The sequence below is a fragment of the Cryptomeria japonica genome, chromosome 5, assembly GCF_030272615.1.
Source record: "Cryptomeria japonica chromosome 5, Sugi_1.0, whole genome shotgun sequence".
NCBI lineage: Eukaryota > Viridiplantae > Streptophyta > Pinopsida > Cupressales > Cupressaceae > Cryptomeria > Cryptomeria japonica.
Genome location: NC_081409.1, coordinates 912076193 through 912098000, shown reverse-complemented (window position 1 = coordinate 912098000; position 21808 = coordinate 912076193). Strand labels below are relative to the sequence as shown.

At 37.6% G+C, this 21808-nt stretch overlaps 1 protein-coding gene across 3 annotated transcripts in view; it reads left to right on the top strand.

Annotated features, from left to right (window-relative positions):
* LOC131042942 (DNA polymerase lambda) overlaps positions 1-21808 on the top strand; it is a 328908-nt gene that overhangs the window by 177813 nt on the left and 129287 nt on the right. For all 3 annotated transcript variants that reach the window (XM_057976282.2, XM_057976281.2, XM_057976283.2), the window contains one exon: positions 10085-10175. In XM_057976282.2, coding sequence (XP_057832265.1) covers positions 10085-10175 — 91 coding nt within the window. The remainder of the gene's footprint in view (positions 1-10084; positions 10176-21808) is intronic.

Sequence of the window (21808 nt, the reverse complement as noted above, 5' to 3'; positions counted from 1 at the left end):
ATTAAAACGATTTTTAAATAAATAATAAAGGCCGACCTTGACAAAATAAACCCAAGCGCTCCCTTTTGATTTTTATTAAATTAATAATTAATTATTAAATGCCTTTATTTTTAATTAATAAATTTCGATTTTTAATAAAGGCAAAATAATTAATAAATGTCAAACGCCATATTAAATGCTAATTAAATTAGATTTTCAATTTTATCGAACTTAGCATTTAAGGAAAATTTGAAATGTTTATTTGGCGCCAAAAAATGAAAAAGTGGGAAGATACGTACCTCATCGCCCTGGTCCCTGACTGAGGGACAGGAGCGATTTTGCTCTTGTGGGCCTCATTTCACTTCATCACCTTCGAAAATTATATTCAACGGATTCGCAATGCCTCCTTTCATTCATTCATGCCTTGAGATCGGTTGAAATTTGGCGAGAAAATCATCTACAACAAAAATCGCTCTGGTCCCTTCCTGAGGGACAGGAGCGAACTTAAGCATTTTGGTCCTTTGTTGGCGTTTGATAATCTTCAATTTGTCTTCAACGGGTTCGATTGACCTCCTTTCTTGCCTTCGAACATAAAATTTGCTTGATCTTTGCCCAGATCGTACCTTATGAAGAACTTCGCTCTGGTCCTTCAGTGAGGGACAGGAGCGAATTTGACCCTCTAGGCAAAACTTCATCATTTCATTGTCTTTTTGATCAAGTCTGGATGTTCTATCATGCTCATTTCGTCCTTCACCATGCCTTTGATGTCTCGATTCGTCCAAACAAGGTCAGGAATGGCTCAACTAAGCATTTTCGCTCTGGTCCCTTGGTGAGGGACACGAGCGATTCGCCTTGGTCCCTTGGGGAGGGACACGAGCGCATTTCGCTCTGGACCCTTGGAGAAGGACACGAGCGAAATTTGACTTTTCGCACTCTCGATCAGGACAATTTTAATGGAATATAACATTTAAGTATAAGTGACATTTCCTTCTATGTTTCTTCTTTCTTATACTTTAAGTTATATTCCATATATACTTTCAGGATGTTTGAGAGTGGTTTCAGACCTCCAGGAGTTATATTGCAAAATCTAGTTTTTGGAGGTTTTTCAGTTTCCAGACTTAGTCAAATTTCAGGATCAGGATATTCCAGACTTAGCCAAATTTCAGGATCAGGACCTCACTCAAGCCGGACTTGCTACCCTGTTGATCTCCCCGACAGCACTTCAAGTTATATTCATTTGATAAAATGTACCTCTTTGGACCTTCTCACATCGTCAAGACGTTAAAATCTTGCAAGGACAAAGCAAAATTGGATTTGTAGCTCCGGTCCTTCACTGAGGGACAGGAGCGATTTAGGCAATTAGCACTGTTATGGACGTCCCAAAAATCTTCAATTTATATTCAACGCATTTATCTCATGTTTTTCCTTGTTTTTGAACGTAAACTTGCCTTGACCTTTGTCTGGATTTTGCATAATGAAGGAAATCGCTCTGGTCCCTGGGAGAGGGACGAGAGCTACAAGGTACCTCGCCCTGGTCCCTTGGAGAGGGACAGGAGCGATTTGGTCAATATAGGTCATTCTCCTTCGTTTTTGCATCTCAAATTATATTCATTTGGCAAAGCATCTTCCTTTGGACGTCCTCAAATCATTAAGTCATCAAAATCTTGCAAGGACAAGGCGAAATTGAATTTGTAGCTCCGGTCCTTCACTGAGGGACAGGAGCGATCTTTCCTGGAGGCATTTCTGTGCTCATGAAAATATTCAATTTATATTCAATGGAAAGATCTTGTCGTTCTCCATCACTTCAAACGTAAAATTTGTCTGGACTCTGCAAGGATGATGAGATATTTGAAATTGAGCTCCCGTCCTTCACTGAGGGACAGGAGCGATTTTGCTCCTACAGGCCAAAATATCATGATTTTACACATTTTAACACTTCACAAGGCGAAAACAAATCATTAGAGATGCCTAGGATCAAAAATCAAAAATGTCAAAATTTGTTCAAAAATATTCAATTGGACAAAAATTCACATTTCAACTTCAACACTTAGACAAATTTAAGCTCTGCATCAACATTCCAATTGAAAATTAGACCATTCTGGCGAATTCATTTCATTCAAAATTTGCATTCTAGAAAAGGAAATTCAAAAAGCTCCCAAAAACGACTGGATTTTGGTTCGAAAAGACGATAATTAAAACCCTAAGGCTTGACCCTAAACCCAGACAACTAACAAACTAACAAAACCCTAAAAAACGAAAGCAAAAGCGAGCGAAAAACGAGCAAAAAACATGGGTCCCCATTTGCAATGGGGCGATGTGTGAAAACGTCACAACAGGATCTTAACCAAAAAATTATATGAGATAACTTGATATTTTGTGCTAAAAGGGAAGGAGAATTCAGTTTGCAAGATGAAATGATCATTTTATGGTTTAAAACAATCACCTCGGATGTGGTATTAGAAATTCAATTATTTTGCATGGGAACTTGGGCTTGTGAGGTTATTTGATCATCGTGTTTAATATAAATTAATTGATGATCAGTTGCTAATCATTGTCTTCTATGTTATTGACATGGTGATTGGGAACAATAAATGAATGGTTAAGGAGCTAAAAATTCAATTTTTTGATGCTTTTGATATGAAGAGTTTGGGGGGTATACATTATGGGTATGGAGATCAGCAAGGAGAGGTTGCTTGAAAGATTTAGGTTAGTCACATGAATTATTTTTAGACTATTTTGCAATAGTTTGCAATACTTGACTATAAACAGAAGCCAAGATAACAGAAATGTATTGACTAATTGAACTCTTGGATCAACAACATCAATCTAGCCTTGAACTAGGAAGAGATATAAATTGTATTTGTATGGACATATCTGAAATTAAAGCGAACCTGATTACCTCCAATCAATTCCATTAACTCTGATACATCACCTGTTGAGAACTGCAAGTTCTCACAATTGCTGCTTCCTACTCCTTAAATCTTGCTGGGTCTCTATAATGGCTGCTTCCTACTCCTTAAATCTTACTGGGTCTATAATTGGAAGGCTTCTCGGTCTTCATTGGCATTCGGCGACAAAACCATCGTGCAGGGCAATATCTGACATACCTGGTCGGGGTTCAAGGCAGCATTTGTTTCTGTAGAGCAAGGAAGGGAGTAACGTGGGTGGGTTTAAAGCAAACCGTGGAGCTTTTTCAATATTGTGGGCCCTGCACTTATTCCCGACAGGAAACAAGTTTTTTAAATAGTCAGGGAGTCAGATATTTATCTTGTAGTGTGCTCCATCATTTTTCAAAACTTTTCATAATATTTTGGCCGTCTCCAATAGACAGACAGCCATTTAGCCTTGATCTTAATTTTTTATATATTGTTTCTTTACTCATGGCAATGGAAGCACATTCACCTTCACCCATGATAAATGGACAAGATCTTTCCAGTTGTTTTGAAACAAACCTTTTAGGTTAGGTGAAAATTGCGTCTTCGGTTAAGGTAGGGAAGTGGGTTTGGGTCATTGCCAAGCAATTTCAGGGTATTTAAAAACGTAGGCATGCCTGTTTAAAATGGGAGCAGTCAAAGAAAAAGAAAGATTGGCTCTTCATAATAAACAATTTTCAAGTCAGTCTCCTGGGCAAAGAGGTCATTTCAACAGGCCCAAAGGCAGCAAGGACATTGATGACACTGCCTTTTACAACCCCTCCACACCTCTCACTTGCTTGTCTGATTTGTATGTGCAAGAATTATTACGTGCCAAGAGGAGGTTGGAGGTTTTAGAATGCCAATGACAAGAAAGGGATCTCAAAATCCACGATTTAACAGTGGCAAATCAAACTTTGGCAGAAAATAACAAATTTCTAAAAGAGCAATTAGCACTATTGCAGGAGGCTCTTTTGGTTGGGAAGAATGAATGGAAAGACATGAAGACTTCCTGGCAAGCCACGAAAGAATCTGCAGTGGAAAGTAAAGAGGTGTTGAATTTTGAATTACCCCAGGAGGTAGGCAAAGAAGTCGACCAAACAAACAATCATGGAGTGGCAGAAAGAGAAGGTAGGGCAGAAAGAGAAGGTAATGAAGAAGGTTTTTCTAAAAATCCCAAGTCTTGGGCACAAGTTATCAGCAATTCTTCTAATAAAGTAGAAGAAGCAAACACACGGGTTGACAGTATGCAAGACAAAGAAGCCAAAGAAAGGCAAGCAAGAGCAACAAACATAGTCATCAAAGGTGTGAAGGATTATGGGAGTAATGAACGTACTCTCAATCTGGTTAGTGACTTTTTAAAAGACAAATTGAGTTGGCAAGGGTGAATTTGCCAAGCATGGAGGGTGGGTAAGCTTAGCGATAAAAGAGAAAGACCCATTAAAATCATCATGTCAAACATACTGGACAAGCAAGTTCTTCTAGGTAAAAAGAAACTCCTAAGGGGCTCTTGCTTTTCTCTAGATGAAGATTTAACCATTAAGCAACAAGAGGAAAGGAGGGAGGCATTGTCAGTAGTTAGAGTAGCTAGGGATAAAGGAAAAAAAGCATTGTTGTACAAAGACAAAGTGGTTATTGCCTCTTTTGGGCCTCATTACAAAATAGAACAGCAAGTTTGTAGCAAAGAAGTGGCAGCAAATTCTTTCGTAGAAAGTATACGAGCGAAGTCAGTATGGGCTAACAGGGCGGTAGACTCAATCTTGAGTTTTACATGCCAACACAAATAGCAATCAAGACCTACCCAGGGCTCTCTAAGCCTAGTTTGTTGGAATTGTAGAGGTTATCCATGGAGACGTGGACCTGGGTTAGGGCCTCTTGTGGAGGATAGAGACATTATTTGTCTCATAGAAACTCATGAGCATGAAGGGTATTTGAAGTTGGTAGTGTGGAACAAGGCAGCAAGGAATGGCAAAGGTCACGGGGGTATTATGATCTTAGTGAAGGAAAAAGAAGGGCGTTCGATTCAGCTAGAAAGAGAAGATTCGAATAAACAATTCTTTTGGTTCAAAATTGTAGAAAATGGTAATCTCATTTGAATTGCAGCATGTTAATTTTCTCTGCAAGTTTCAAAAACTTACAAGAATAGAGGCCTTGACCACGAAGATCCTTTTGCAGCTTTAAAAAAGGATATTGCAATGTATTCTTAGCTCAGTGAAGTACTTTTGGTGGGGGATTTTAATGCTAAGACAGCAAGTGAACAAGCCAGCATTTTGTGTTGTAAAGAAGATCACAATCCTATTTGGCTTATAGAGGAAAGTATTCATTAGTGGACTAGGGTCTCTGAAGACAAAGGTTGGAATGCTTTTGGGGAGCATATGCTTACTTTATGTGGGTCTTTAAACTTAGTCACCTGTAATGGTTTGGCTAGATGGCCAAGGTCTGACAATTTTACTTGTAATGTTTATAATGGTGCAAGTGTAGTGGATTATGCCATATGCTCATATGGTTTGTATGAAAAAATGGAGGAACTCTTGATTGGTGAACAACTCTGGGATTTAAATTCTGATCATAAACCAATTTACTTAAGTTTTTCTTGGTCTAAAAAGGAACAACTTGAAAGGAAATCCATGGGTATTCCACAATCTATTTCAAAGGGCAGAATTTTATAAACTCAAAAAAATTGTGATACATTTCAAATAGCACTTGAAAGGCTTTTTGAGGAGAGAATTCCTATCCATTTGCCTTGTAGTCTTGAGCTTATCAATATAATTCACAAGGGACTTACTGAATGTAAAAGAACCAAAAACAAAAAAGTTGAAACGGATTCTTTTCTGGTCAGTGCTTGGTTTGATGAAGAATGCGAGAAGGCAAGGAGAACTTGAAAGAGACAAATAATAAACAAATTAATCTCAAAGTCTACAAGCAGATTCTAAAAGAGAAAAAAGCTGAATTTATAGTCATAAGGAGGGAAGAGTTAATCTTCCTTGGAAAACAAGACCCCAAGCTATTTTGGAGGGAACTTTAGTCAAGAAAGAAGCAAACTGAAAACACTATTACAACATCTCAATGGTTTGATTCTGCAAAGCAACTTTATGAGCAGGATTCTCAAGTTGCTTCCCCCTTTTGGTCAATACTACCACTAAGCTTTTCACCATTCAAGAGGTCAAGATGGGTATTAAGAAGATAGTTGTTGGTAAAGCAAAAGACCTAGTTGAACTTCAGGCAGAGTATTTAAAGTGGGGCATGGAAATTCTTGCACCACATCAAAAGAATTTTCAACAAGAGTTCCTTGCTGATTGGACAACTAGCTTGGCAATAAACGCTTTTCAAGAGTAGGGATGTGAACAATCCCTCAAATTATAGAACCATTATGATAAACCCTTTGTTTGCAAAGTTATTTGGCAGTATGATAGAAAACAGAATAAGCAAATGGGTAGAAGAAAGTGATAAGCATGCTAAAGGGTAGGCAAGTTTCAGACCGAAGCATTCCACGGTTGATCATGGCATCACTCTAAGGCACATTATTGAAAAAGTTTGGGAACAAGAAGAGGAAGTTTTTTGTTGCTTTGTGGATTTCAAAAAGGCTTTTGACACAGTCCCTAAAGATAAGCTTTGGCAAAGAATGGAGGAAATAGGGGTTCCTATACATCTTAGAGCAGTTGTTCATAGTCTGTATGAGGAGGTTAAAGTCAAAATCAGAACTTTGGTTGGCATCTCCGAAAGTTTTACGAGTGATATCGGGGTCAAGCAAGGGTGCCCTTTATCCTCTACACTTTTTGGTTTATACATTGACAAATTTGAAGAATGGTTAAATCTGCAAGAAGGTGATGGTGTTCATTTGGGGGAGTTTGTTATAAGGCTCCTTTTGTATGCGGATGACCTTATTTTGATTGCTAGGTCTACTCTTGGCTTACAAGAGGACTTACACTCTCTTGAGCAGTTTTGTAGAACAGTGGGGATGCAAGTCAACATTAGCAAGACGAAAGTGATGATTTTCTCCCTCAAAAGAAAGCATAACCAACATAAGTTCTTTTTCGAAGGTAGTGTTCTTGAGGAAGTGGTAGATTACAAGTACCTCGGTATTGACTTCAACAAAAAACTAAGTTGGGAAGGCTACAGAAAGAAGAGAATGCTGGGAGGTTGGAAAGCATTTTATGCTTTTCAAAAGAGGTGTAGAGAGGCAGAATTATGGGACTGGAAGACTACTTAAACTCTCTTTGGGCTTTTAGTGCTTCCAGTTGTTCTTTATGTTTGCAAAGTGTGGGCTAGCAGCATCTTTGACGTGCAGTGGAAACAAATCGAGCAAATTAAAAAACGCTTGATTTCAAACAAGTTCAAACTCAAAAGTTCACTCCCCTATGATATCATGTTGAGTGAAGTGGGGGTTGCGCCTCTATAGAAGCAATTGCTTTGGCAAGACTCATAAGTTATTTGAAAAGAATTGGGCAAATGGAAGAGGGTCGATGGCCTAAGGTCGTCTTCAATGACACATTATGCATAAGAAAGAAGTCTTGGATGCGACAAAATAGCAAATGGTTTAGAAAATGGGATATATACTTGAACATGTGCCCCACGGATAATAAGGGGATCAAAGCATATGTTATTGATAAATTCCACAAGCGTACTTGGGATAAAGAGCTAGGGAGAAAGAAGAAATACTATATTGAAGAGTTTAACCCCTCTTGCAACCATCATCAAAAACCGCACATAGAGGCCAATATACCATGGAAAGCTAAAATCCTCATTTTGCTCAATTAACAACTAATTCCCATCAACTCCGCTGCAAAACCGGGCATTGGAAAAGACCAAAAGAGGCTTGGGAAGAAAGGGTGTGCATTTTTTGCACTTCAGGTAAAGTTGAAACTAAAAAAAACTTCATTCTTGAGTGTAGTGCTTTTAAAGCTAGCAGTGACAGCTATGAAAAGTTCTTGACAGCCACCTCGTGGGATAATTTGGCTACACAAGAAAAGAGTTGAAATGCAGAAGTTGGTTTGTGAAGGGGTCTGTCCCATAGGCTATATTTAGCCTCATGGACCCTAAAATAATTTCTTTTTTTCTTCAATAAGCTAGTTAATATTCCTTTACTTGTCAAGACTAACATACCATTGGACTAATGTCCAAAGTCAAATAATGATTTGGAAGATATGTTTTAAGGTTCCATATGCTAGTGTCATAGGTAACGTAGTGTATGCTATGGTCTTATAGTACTAGGCACCCTAAGCTATGGGATTTACTGGTAGGTTAAAGTCTGACCTTGGGATCAAATGTGATAGTTAGAGTGCCATTTGTTTGGTGAAGAACTCGATGTACTGTGATCGTATAAAACGTATTTATGTTTTGTATCACTTTGTTTACGAGATGGTTGAGAGCAGCAAAGTAATGATACACAAGGTTGATCCCTTGGTTATTATTGTAGATTCTCATTATGCTAGTGAGCACAAAGAAATTTAGTTGGTATGGAAAGGCCATGGGCCTTGACTCTTCTAGCACTTGATTTGTTCTTAAGTTTTCTCTTATGTCCTGTAATGTAAATGTCAAGTGGGAGACTGTTTGGATAATGAGCACCATTCACTTTGCAATCTTAAGTCTTGATTAATTGTATTTAATTTATGTAGATGATAAATAATGTATTGTCTCCCAACATGTTGGAGTGGGCAAAATGCAATGCCCATGTGTGAATGGAGACATTATTTATGATTTGGGATACTTGAGATATTGTGTAAGAAGACAATCAATAGGGATGTTACATTAAAGAATTTAAAATTGGGAATTACAGAGCGTCTCCCTAATTTGATGTTTATGACATAGACATTGATTGCTCTCATGGAGCACCTATGGTTGGGATCTTGGTCAATTTGACCATTATGATCAATTCTATGACACCTATGATCTGAAAGAAACATAAGATGTGCAAAAGGAGTTACATATTATTCGGAGATGCTTAATGTGATCATAGGAGTGTTGGTTTTTTGCCATGTCTCATGGTTTGGGATTCAACTTAATGATTTATAACTTTATATTTTCTAACATTTCTATATATTCCAAGCATGGGATAGTGGATTATAAGGCTACAAGTACTTTTATGTTGCTAGTTTATTGCTAAAGGGATAAGTGATTTTATAGGTATATACTCTTTTGAGATTAATACAACCTTGGATCTCCTTGGTTGTGGAGTTTTTTCTCGCAAGAGTTTCTCCACATAAATCTATTGCTATGGTTTGAATTTTTCATGTTTTCTTCTTCATCAGTTCATTAATTTATTGTCTTAAACACTTGCTTTATTGGATTAAATCTTTAGTGTGAATATTTTCATTGTTCCATTTACCCCGTTAATCAAAATTCAAATTGTTGGGAACTGCTTGCCATAAAGTTGTCCTTGTCAATTACAATGGGAAGCACAATTACGGAGACATTAATGGTTGGCCCAAAGAAATAATAAGAGGCATTTGAAACAAGCATCATGTGAACAAAAAGAAGAAAATATATCCTAGTGTGGCTAACCTCGCTTGGAAGCTCAATGGGGATAAAAGGGGCACTCTAAAACCACACAATGCCCTTATACATGTGATGTATTGTAGCTTTGTCTTTGAATATGCAATAAAATTTCCAAGAAAAGGTACATCCTAAGCTCATTTTTCTCCCTAAACCCAACCCTCTCCTCGCTTCCATACACCAAGGGGTTCCTAATCCTTGTTATTTTAAAATCTCTTGGAGGTCGAGGTTGGTAAAGGCATGTATAAGAGAGGGATACCATAGCATAGACTAATTTCTTGTGCTTTCATTAAACAAGATAGTGGGATATTGAAATCAACCTCTTATTATGTGTGTTATGCATTTAGATGGCCAAAGAATCGACAATTGTGTCAATATACAATTAGAGTAATAATTAGTAAATGGTTCTCACATGAATGGAGATGCTTTATATGGAAATATGCTTTGATTAATTAGTTTTCTATTGTGTGAACTCTTTTCAATTAGCAAAGGAATGCCATTCTAGAATATTTCTTTTGAATTATTTCCTGCAAGAAAATGTATCTGTTTGTGCTTCAAAAATCTAAGTGCCTTTTGGGAGATGATAGTCTTGAGATTGTCAAGACTTGAATGAGATTTAAATATCCTTTGGAAATTGATATTTTAGTTTTTATTTTTCTATTTTTTAATGCCTTTGTTCTCATCCTGTTATATTTTTGCAGTCATAAAGGTTTCCTGCAAAAATTTGTGAAATATTTGAAAGGAATTAATTTTCTAAAAGAGGATTTAATGTTCAGCATTCATAGCATTGAGGTATGGGTTTATCTTTACCATTTATTTATAACATGCTACATAGCAATCCAAAGTAGATATCTCATTGAATTATTTCTACTAAATGAGGAAAAAAATGCTATGCCAAAAGATATTGCTACTTATGTTTTGTGTTTTCTTTTAGACTACAATACAAGGCTGCAGGCCCTCAGCAAAAATCCTAAAGAATAATATGATAGGTGGTACACACATAGACCCCAATATAAAAGTTGCGCTATGCTTTCATACTTAATAGAAACATTCATAATACCCAACTACAGTGGCCTACCATGCTTCACTGTTAAATCATAGTAGATATAATGTGTAGACGTAAGGTGGTATTGTTGTTATTTTATTTAAATACAATAAAAGTAATTTTCTACTAATGTTACTTTCATAATGTATGTTACAACTAATTTAACCTCATCCCTCATAAATAAATTATGAACAAACACATTCTTGTGCACCCATTTCTTTTATTACTTCTTTCAATGTTGAGTATTAGTGCCTTCCAAACACATAGGTGGAGAGTTAGCAAAAATTTCACATAGGAATAACATGTTGGCCATCTGAAAAAAGCCAAAAAAAATGCATAGAAATTTGTCCAGGGGTGCAGCAGGGTCAGTGTGAGGTTTTTACACCAAAAAATTACATAAATCATGTTTTTCAATCTGAATTCTTCCATTGCAAAATCTGAGTTTCTTTCATTGCTGTTCAACAAATGTATTCTTGTACAAAGGTTCAATCATTTCTATTGTTTATCACCGCAGCATTTTCCATTTAAATCCTGATAAAAATCTGAATTTTCTGGTTGAGAGCTTATTCTTGTGTGTTTTTTATGTCCCACCAACCATAGCTAATATGCAAAATTTAGTGGTACTTCAACTCTTAGAAACTCACTAGGCAAAGCTATAATATTTTTAGTTACAAGGTACTGTTGATGTGTTTTTTACGCACATGCGAACATAGAATAAAATACCTAAAGGTACCTTATCCTCTCTTGAATAAAGTCTCTGAATGCTGAAGATATCGTGAAAAGGATCGATCAGGATGACTTCAAAGTTCTTCGTTGTAGGATCTCTACGTGTGGATAAGCTCTTTGTGGTATGATGTGATTTTGCTGGAATCACAAGGGGACTTACACTTGATGACTGAACTTTCTGATTTGCTTTGAATATTGCTGGAACACAGGCTTTTACTAGCTTTGACTTGGAAAAAAGGGAAAAAGATGAGGGCGAGGAAAGGATCTAATCCTAACACTAAGAATGTAAGAGCAATGAATGATCTTTGATGAAATTCTAACTAAGTCTTGTTTTGACATCCCAGGACCATCTCCACAAGGTTAGTGCGATCTTCGAAGGAAAGCTTTATGATGTTCAAATCATCACTGCAAGCATAGACACCATCAGGCTGATGCATATCAATGAAGAAGCGACAATTGAAGTTAAGCTTAAGCTGAATGATTCCAGTTGACTACACAAGGCAAGTCTGCAATCAACAAACTGCTAGTAGTATGGATATACGAATTTCACCATCAATCAAGCACATTTCTTCCACTCATCTAATAACATGAAATCAAATATGAGAAGTATAGAGACCATGCAAATTGTCGAATCGACCCATAAATTTCACCATTTCTTCAATGAAGTTTTACAAGTCTCTTACAACAACATCTTGGCAACAACCTTTGCCTTCTCTCTCTACTCTACTCTAATTGCTATTCTAATCACCTTCTAACTATTCTCTATTCACTAACTTCTCTCTAACTACTTTCTATTGCCTTTACAAAATGAAGAGTCGGGGCTTATATAGTGCCCACAATACAATTCGATGGCTCAGATCCATTTGAGATCGATGGCCAGGATTCAACAATGAAAACCCTAATTAGGGTTTGTTACAACCATTACATTACATTTAATGCTTGACCAATGATAAAATTGCATCTTTAGGACACATGTCTTCTTTGGAAAATTCGACCAATGGATAGCTGGGGTAGGTACATCGAAGTTTGTGCCACCTTCCATGAGTTAGGTAGATTGAATCTGGACACGCTGAGGTGGACCAACGCTGACTGGAGAAATGATGACTAGGATGCCAACTCGTCAGACACTTGGTTGATACTCAATTTGGTAATGTTGAGAAGTTAGCTTTAATTAACTCTTCTGGAATTATCTGCTTCTTCAACAAACTCTTTGCTCTGACTTCTTGTGTCCATGATTTGCAGGATGATGATGTACCTCGCCTTGGAATACTGGACTGGAAGAGGTCGCCCTTATCCTTGCTTGATCTTCTTTGATGATACTGAGCTGGAGGAGATCATCTTTGTCCTGGACTGGATCTTCTCTGATGAGAGCCTGCCGACTTGTAGATCCTCTGAGCTCTGGAGTCGCCATCTTGATACCTACACAACATTTCAAAATTAGTTCTTAAGCATTATATGTTGAAGTGTAGAAATTAAGATTCAAGAGGAAGATTTAAGATTTTTAATTTAGGAAACCTCATGATAAATCTTGAGTTATCATTGCCTAATTAACCATGCAATACTTAGACTTTTCTAAAACATGTCTAAAAATCAAACCTCGAACAAGGGCGTTAAGATGATTTCGCCATACCTCCTCTTGAGTTTTAAACTCTAAGAAATGATGTAAAAAAATAGATTTCGCTAGGCAAAGTGTAGATCAAAGCCTTCTCTTGAACAAATTGCGCCTCCTCTAGCTTGGAAAAGAATAAACTCCACTAGCCTCTTCAAAAATCTGGAAATTCGCCTTCAAATACCTTCAAAAAATCTGGAAATTATCCTCCAATCTAGCAAGAAATTCGCCTCTCCAATAGCCTTCAAGATGAATTTAGCCCCTTCAATTAGCTCTCCAAATTCGCACTTGAAAGGATGATTGAATGATTTGAATTGTGAAAAAACACCTCCAATATATAGAGCGCTCACCCCTTTGCTCCCTCTAGGCCGACTTGGCAAAAAGAGGTTAAAAATAAATAAATTTCAAAAAAAAGGGGGGCCGACTTGGCAAAATAAGTGAAAATAAGGCCTTGTGCGCTCCACATTTAATTTTAATTTAATAAAAATTAATTTTAAATGCCTCCAAGGGAATTTTTATTAATTTCAAGGCTTAAAATTTAATTTATTAAATTCAAAATGCCTTAATTTAATGTGAATTTGATTCAAAATCTCCAAAGGGCTCAAAATTAGCAAATTTGGTGAATTCGTTAAGAATTTCAACGCTCAAGCAATGTAGAAAATGAAGGATATCACAAATTTCGCCCTGGGCCCTTGGTGAAGGCCAGAAGCAATTTTTTATTTTGTGACTAAAATCCTCAATTTTCAAAGGCAATACAATATTCATCAAGTTTCTTGGGGTCCTTTTGCCTTATCTCATCCTTGCCTTAGCACAATTTTGAAGAAAAGTTGTAGTTTTTTGCAAAAATCGCTCTGGGCCTTCAGTGAGGGTCAGGAGCGCTTTTGCAAATTTAAGCTTGTCCATGCCTTGTTGTTTCTCCCAATTATCTTCAACGGATAGAACACACCCTCTTCCATTTATTTTAATCACAAAACTTGTTTTGTCCTTGCAAGAAAATTGTACTTTTAGAATCTAGCTCCGGACCTTCATTGAGGGTCAGGAGCGCTTTTGCAAATTTAAGCTATTTTCTCTCACCTTTCCCTTTGAAATCACCTTGATAAGGAAGAACTTTCCTTTTTCATGCTATGAATAAATCTTTAAGCCCAACAAGTGATAAAATAATGTGTCTTTCAAGAAATCGCTCTGGACCTTCAGTGAGGGTCAGGAGCGCCTTTTGTTTTTGGGTTGATTTCCTCCTTTGTTGACCACTCAAATTATATTCAACGGATAGAACATGCTTTCCTTGATCTCTGCCAATCATAAAATCACTTTGATCCTGCAAGAACAGTGCAAATTTGAAAATCAAGCTCCGGACCTTCAGTGAGGGTCAGGAGCGCTTTTTGCCATCATGATCAAATTGTTTCACTTTTCATCTCGAAATTCCTTGGCTAAGGAAGATGTTATCTTGTTTCATGCTATGAATAAATTCTCATGTCCAAAAAAGGATAAAATAGTGTGTCCACAAGAAATTCGCCCTGGGCCTTGTTGACGTGTATTTTGTACACCATCATACACAGAATAAAATACCAATAGGCATCTTATCCTCTCTTGAGAAAATAGTCTCTAACTGCTGAAGATCTGCATAAAGGATCAGTTAGGTAGACTCCAAGGTTCTTTTAGTAGGGTCTCTACGTGTGGACAAGCTTCCGTGGTGTGATGTGATTTGCTGGAATCACAAGGGGACTTACATGTGATGATTGAACTTCCGATCTGCTTTGCTGGACACAGGCTCTTACTAACTTGGATTTGAAAAAAATGAAAAAAGGATAAGGGCGAAGAGAGGATCTAATCCTAATACTAAGAATGTAGGAGCAATGACTTGATTTTTTGATGAAACTCTAACTAGATCTTGTTTTGACATCAATGGAACATCTACACAAGACTAGTGCGATCTTCTAAGGGAAGCTTTATGATGTTCAAATCATCACCGCAGGCATAGATACCATCCAAGTTGATGCATATCAATGAAGAGGCAACAAATTGAAATTGAGCTTAAGCTGAACGATTCCAGTTGACTACACAAGGCAAGTCTGCAATCAACAAACTGCTAGTAGTATGGATATACGAATTCCACCATCAATCAATCACATTTCCTCCATTCATCTAATCATCTACCATCTAAGATTGAAGACTCAACAAGAAACCATGCAAATTGCAAGAAAACGACATATTTCACCATTACTTCAATGAAAATGGAGTTTGTTTACAATCAATGGCAACAATTTCTTGCCTTGTTATCAATTTCTAACTACTCTCTATCTACTAACTGCTTTCTATTATTTACAACTCTCTCTAATAATTTTCTAATTCGCCTTTACAAATGAAATGCCTGGGCTTATATAGTGCCCACAATACAATTTGATGGCTTAGATCAATTCAAGATCAATGGCCAAGATTTTACAATGAAAACCCTAATTAGGGTTTGTTACAACCATTACATAACATTTAATGCTTGACCAATGAAATAATTGTATTGCTTGGACACATGTCCCTTCTAGAAAAATCGACCAATGGATAGCCAGGGTAGGTACATCGGAGTTTGTGCCACCTTCCATGAGTTAGATACATTGAATCTGGACATGCTGAGGTGGACCACACTGACTGGAGGAGTGATGACTGGGATGCCACCTCATCTGACACTTGTAGCTTGCTAGATATTCAATTTGATGTCGTTGAGAGGCTATCTTTAATTAACTCTTGTCCTAACTCCTTGTGTCCTTGATGTGCAGGATGATGATGTACCTCGCCTTGGAACGTTGGATTGAAAGAGGTTGCCCATGTCCTTACTTGATCGTCCTCGCGAAGACCGTCCTGGCGAAGACCGTCCTGGATCTGGCTTGATTTTCCTTGAAGAGATCTCCATTTGATGCCTACACAACATTTCAAAATTAGTACCATGATTTTGCAATACATAACATAAATTAGAGAGCAAATTTTAGGAAACTTAATGATAAGTCCTTTATTAATCATTTCCTAAAAACGACTAAGCTAAGGGAAAACAAATTTTCAAAATTCAAAATTAAGGCAATGATGATCAAAATTCGAAATTAAAACAAGAGATCTTGCCATACCTTACTTAAGAGCTTAACTCTAAAATGCAAAATGAGGAAAATCGCCTAGGCAAAATTTGAAATTAGATGACTTTGACGTGATCTTCAATGTCCTTGGCAAGTTTGCCTAACTTGAAACTCGAACTCCTTTGATAATGCTTGCACCTTAGAACACAACTCGCACTCTTCCTTTTGTCTTCCTCAAATCGCACTTGAAGGATAAAATGGTAATGTGAAAATAACAATCTTCACCACCCTTTATAAACGCTCATATCACCAATTCACTTAGGCTGACTTTGTAAAAATAAGGCAACTAAAACGATTTTTAATAAATAAATAAAGCCGACCTTCATATCTTAGCGCTCCATTTGATTTTTTTATTAATTAATAATTAATTATTAAATGCCTTTATTATTTAAATTAATAAATTTCGATTTTTATTAAGGCAAAAATAATTAATAAATATCAAGCGCAAATTTTAAATGCCATTTTTAATTAAATTTGCAATCCATCGATTTTAGCATTTAAAATAAATTTAAAGAAATGTGTTTGAGCACCAAATTTTTCAAAATGAAATAATACGTACCTCATCGCCCTGGTCCCTGACTGAGGGACAAGAGCGATCCATCAATTTGGTCTTGATCCTTGCATTTTTGACGTTCAAAATCTTGATCCTTACGTTCAAATCGGCATTTTAGCTGGGTCCTTCAAGTTTGATTGACTTGTTTGTGCGAAGGAATGTCTTTAAGATGTGATATCGCCCTGGTCCCTTGGAGAGGGACAGGAGCGATCCATGTGCTCTAGCTAGAATTTGCCACCTTTCAACCTTTGTTCCTCATTCATTATCTTTCAAATGGCGTCCTCGATCTTGCCCACCCTTGCATTGTCTTGATTTTGAAGGAGCATGAGTGTTTTAATAGAAATCGCTTTGGTCCTTGACCAAAGGACAGGAGCGATATAAGTTCCTTAGCTCAATTGATAGCATTTTGACGTTCAAAACTCTTGTATATCGTCTTCAAAAGACACCTTAGACCTTTTACCACTTTGCAAAACCTTGACTTAACGTGATTTATGCATGAATTGGCAAATATGGTGTATATCGCTCTGGTCCCTTCCTGAGGGACAGGAGCGAACTTCAACGTTTTGAGCTTGTCTTTGCCTTCTTCAACTTGTAATTGCTATCAACGCGTAAAATGAAGTCCCCTTGATCCCCTTGGTCGCTTGACACTTGACAAATTTTCGAAATCTAAGCCATTATGGAAATATCGCTCTGGTCCCTTCCTGAGGGACAGGAGCGAATTAGATGTCTTGGTGCAAATCCTTCACCTTCGGCAATTTTTGATGCTTTGCGCTTGATGGAGATGTCTTAAAATGTCTTCACCACCTTGTTCTTCGTCTTGGAGTGCCTTGAATTTGGAGGAACGACAATATAACCATTATATCGCCCTGGTCCCTTGGAGAGGGACAGGAGCGATCCTGCTCTTGTGGGCTTCATTTTACTTTATCACCTCCAAAATTTATCTTCAATGGTCTCGCCATACTTCATTTCATTCATTCATGCCTTGAGATCGGTTGTAACTTGGCAAGAAAATCATCTATAACAAAAATCGCTCTGGTCCTTCAGTGAGGGACAGGAGCGAATTAGACCCTCTAGGCAAAAACGTCATCATTTCATTGTTTTTGATCAAGTCTGGATGCTCTATCATGCTCATTTCGTCCTTCACCATGCCTTTGATGTCTCAATTCGTCCAAACAAGGTCAGGAATGGCTCAACTAAGCATTTTCGCTCTGGACCCTTGGTGAGGGACACGAGCGATTCGCCTTGGTCCCTTGGAGAGGGATAGGAGCGCTTTTCGGTCTGGACCCTTGGAGAAGGACACGAGCGAAATTTGACTTTTCGAACTCTCTATGAGGATAAATTTTATGGAATATAACATTTAAGTATAAGAGACATTTCCTTCTTATACTTTAAGTTATATTCCATATATACTTTCAGGATGTTTGAGAGTGGTTTCAGACCTCCAGGAGTTATATTGCAAAATCTAGTTTTTGGAGGTTTTTTCAGTTTCCAGACTTAGTCAAATTCAGGATCAGGACATTCCAGACTTAGCCAAAATTCAGGATCAGGACTTCACTCAAGCCGGACTTGCTTATCCATGTGATCCCCTGGGCGACGTTCAAAATGCAAAGGCTAGCTAACAAAACCCTAAAAAACCAAAGAACAAACCCTAAAAAGCAAAAAACATGGGTCCCCATTTGCAATGGGGCGATGTGTGAAAACGTCACAACAGGCCCTCAGACAGGGTCAGGAGCGATTTTGATTTGTTGCCCAAAATTCATCATCTTTAATGCTTTCCAACCTTCAATTTGCATCAAGTGATGTCTAATCTTCTCTCCGGGAGACCCTGCACAAAACAAGTTAGCCAAAATTAGTGCTAAAATAAACTTAAATAAGATTTTCACCCTGGACCCTCGGCAAGGGTCAGGAGCGAAATTTACAATCTAGGCTAAATTGCTCAATCTTTTAGTTTCAAATCACTTCACAGGGCAAGGTAAGATCATTTTCAAGGCCAGGAACAAGGTTTCAAATTCAAGCGAGTTGGCAAATGAAATCTACAATGAATTTCGCTCTGGACCCTCAGCAAGGGTCAGGAGCGAAATTCCCAATCTTGGCCAAAATTCATCATTTTCTTCAAGGTGTTCAATCAATTCCAAAGTCCAAACAAAATGCTTTGCAAATCAAAATTTGGTCAAATAAGGCCAGGAATGAGTCCTAGGTTGATTTTCGCCTTGGACCCTCTAGAAGGGTCAGGGGGGAGATTCGCTTTGGACCTCCTGAGAGGGTCAGTGAGCGAAATTTGACCTTATTGAACTCTCTGACAGGATAATTTTATGGAATATAACATTTAAGTATAAGTGAGTTATATTCCATATATACTTTCAGGATGTTTGAGAGTGGTTTCAGACCTTAAGGAATTATATTGCAAAATCTAGTTTTTGGAGGTTTTTCAGTTTCCAGACTTAGCCAAATTTCAGGATCAGGACTTTCCAGACTTCATCACTTATCAACTTGACCTAACTCAAGCAGAACCTGCTATCTAGGTGATCCCCTTGGCGACACTCAAAATGCAAAGGCTAATAGACAAAACCCTAAAAGACCTAGAAAACAAACCCTAAAAAGCAAAAAGCAGGGGTCCCCATTTGCAATTGGGCGATGTGTGAAATGGTCACAATAGGTACCTACAATATGTGAGCATTGGGATCCTGATGAGATTATTTTGGGTAAGGAATTAGAAGGTCTTGATAAGTTTTTGTAATATTCCCCTTAATTTTTTTTTAATTTTTAAACACAATAAACACTACAATGCACCCGTTAAGGTTAGGAAAGATAATCTCAATACTGCTGAAGGTAACCCTCCACTTTCTGATCACTAAGAGCCCAACTTGGGAGGGTGAGAGCATACAGTGCTGAGGGGATCGTTAGGAGCTTGAAAATTGAAATCGATTACAAGATGGGCGACAAGCCAGCCCCTTCCAGTTTTCAGCGGGATAGAGAAACAAAAGACTTGGCGGTAAACCAGCCAAGGAGAAACACTAGCACACAAAACAAATCAACTCTACCGCCGTATTTCAGCGGGAGGACTTATACAACAAAATCAACTCAACCACAATATTTCAGTGGGAGGACTTAATACAACAAAATCAAATCAACCGCAGTATTTCAGCGAGATGACTTATTACAACAAATCAACTCTACCGCAGTATTTCAGCGAAAGGACTTACATTATTTCCTGATTACAAACATAGAAGGCGGCCAGGCCATCCTCTTCCACTTGCACAGTGGGAATTACAAGTAAGATGCAACAAGAATGATTGATCAGTACTACTAAAGCAATCTTACAAAATAGAGATATTAGATTAGATAAGAAGCTAATTGCAGATCTCAAGCAATCCACTATCAAAATCACACAACATAAACACTACTTCTTGTTCTGAATTTGAAAATCAATAACACGCAGAACCAGCCACACCCGGCAACACCAAAGAGCTCACAACTCACTCAAATTAACACTGAATCACACTAAATCAAATTTAAATGAAATATATATAATAGGCGATCAATCCCAAACCTCTAACCAGCAACTTTGAAGCTTCAAATATGATGCACGCAAACCAAGGCACCTTTCAAATGGTACAGCCTTGCTGTAAATTTTGATTTGCAACTAAAAATTAGAATCACCACTTCCCAATCTGCAAATTGATGAGTTTTATTGACCAGGGAGTACAGATGGATAGAGCCAATACCCAAAATGATATGATCAATAGGCAGGGAGATATGAATAGAAGATTGCTTCAGCCACCACGTCCAACAACTCCAAAAATCACAGCAACAAACAAGACACTCCAAAACCACACTGAAATTGAATCAAACGCTTCAAAAACTTCACCCAAAAATGATCTATCCATGTAATGTCCCCACCTTTTTAGCATCTCAGTGGAGTTCTTAGCCTTTACATTCTCCGAAGGCTAAGTGGAGAAATAAGGAGAAATTGATTAAATTAATTTCTTATTAAGTCATTAAATAAAATAAAATAAAAAAAGGTGACTTTATATTTAATTAATTTAATTAAAAGTGACTTAAGTGATTTATTTAAATATTTTAATGTTATTATAAAGTTATAAAGTAACTTTATAATAATAAAGTCACTTTAATATTATAATGTGTGAATATGTCTTTAATCCCACATTGGCCAAGAAAGTGTTCAAGCTCTCATAAGAAAGAATAAAAAGGGACTTAAGAGCTCATTTTATATCATCCATCCAGAGAATTGATATTTGTTTGTTATGAACTTGGGAGAAGAAGCCAAGGGTTTCTGATTCAGTCAGCCATTGGAGAGCGACAATTCTTCAGTGTTGCAACCATTTGAGGTGGTGAAATATCCACTGAATTTGGCATTTCAGGAGAGCTTCATTCTGGAGTTCTATTTGGGCTTTAAAAAGAAGGGAAGACATCTAGGGTATGCAGATTTTCGAATATATATCAATTGCAGACCTACAGTTTCATTTGGCAGCCATTAAAAATCAGAATTGAAGCAATCATTTCAAGATACAATTGCTGCTACAGTACCCGCGCTACAGTAGACGCTACAGTACTCGCGCTACAGTAATCCATGAATAGTGAAACGCTACAGTGGCATGAATAGTGACGTGCTACATGTTGACGTGTCTGAAATCGCATTGCGGCAAACTCCATACGGCCAACGCAGAATAGAATAGCCGACTGATTATCCTACTCTCTCTTGAGATAAGGAAGTCTCTAATGCTGTTTTCTAAGTTTGATCAAAGGAGACTACCTCAAGGTTTCTTTTGTCAGGTCTTGACTGCGGGATCTCTCAGTGGCTTGATGTGTTTATGCTGGAAACACAAGGGGGACTTACGTTTAACTGGCAACAAGCTAGTCTGCTGTGATTCTCGAATTACGCAATAAAGAGCAAAAGGAAAGGTTTAGGAGATCTAAAACTAACAACACGGGTATGCGGGTAGACAGATTCAACATAACCAATTCCTGCTTGGCCAGAATGGCTCACAACCTTGCAGGAACGGTGCAATCTTCAAAGGAACTTGGAAGATTTTCAGATTGGAGACGCACGGCTAAGCACCCAATTCTGGCGCAGCTCGGACGGACACCTGCAATTGAACTAAGCACAATCGAAGGCTCAAGTTAACCACACAAAAGGATATACAATCAGCATATCCTCAGTGGTATGAGCCCGAATCTATCAAATACCTGCACACCCAAAACATAAAGATCTATCTAAAATGCTGAAGGAAACCATGCAAACAGGATGAAAACAAGACAATAAACACCAAATCAATGTTGATATATTGATCTCATCTGCCTATTACAACAATTTCTGCAACATCTCTATGCTACTGCTAAGATCTAACCTATTCT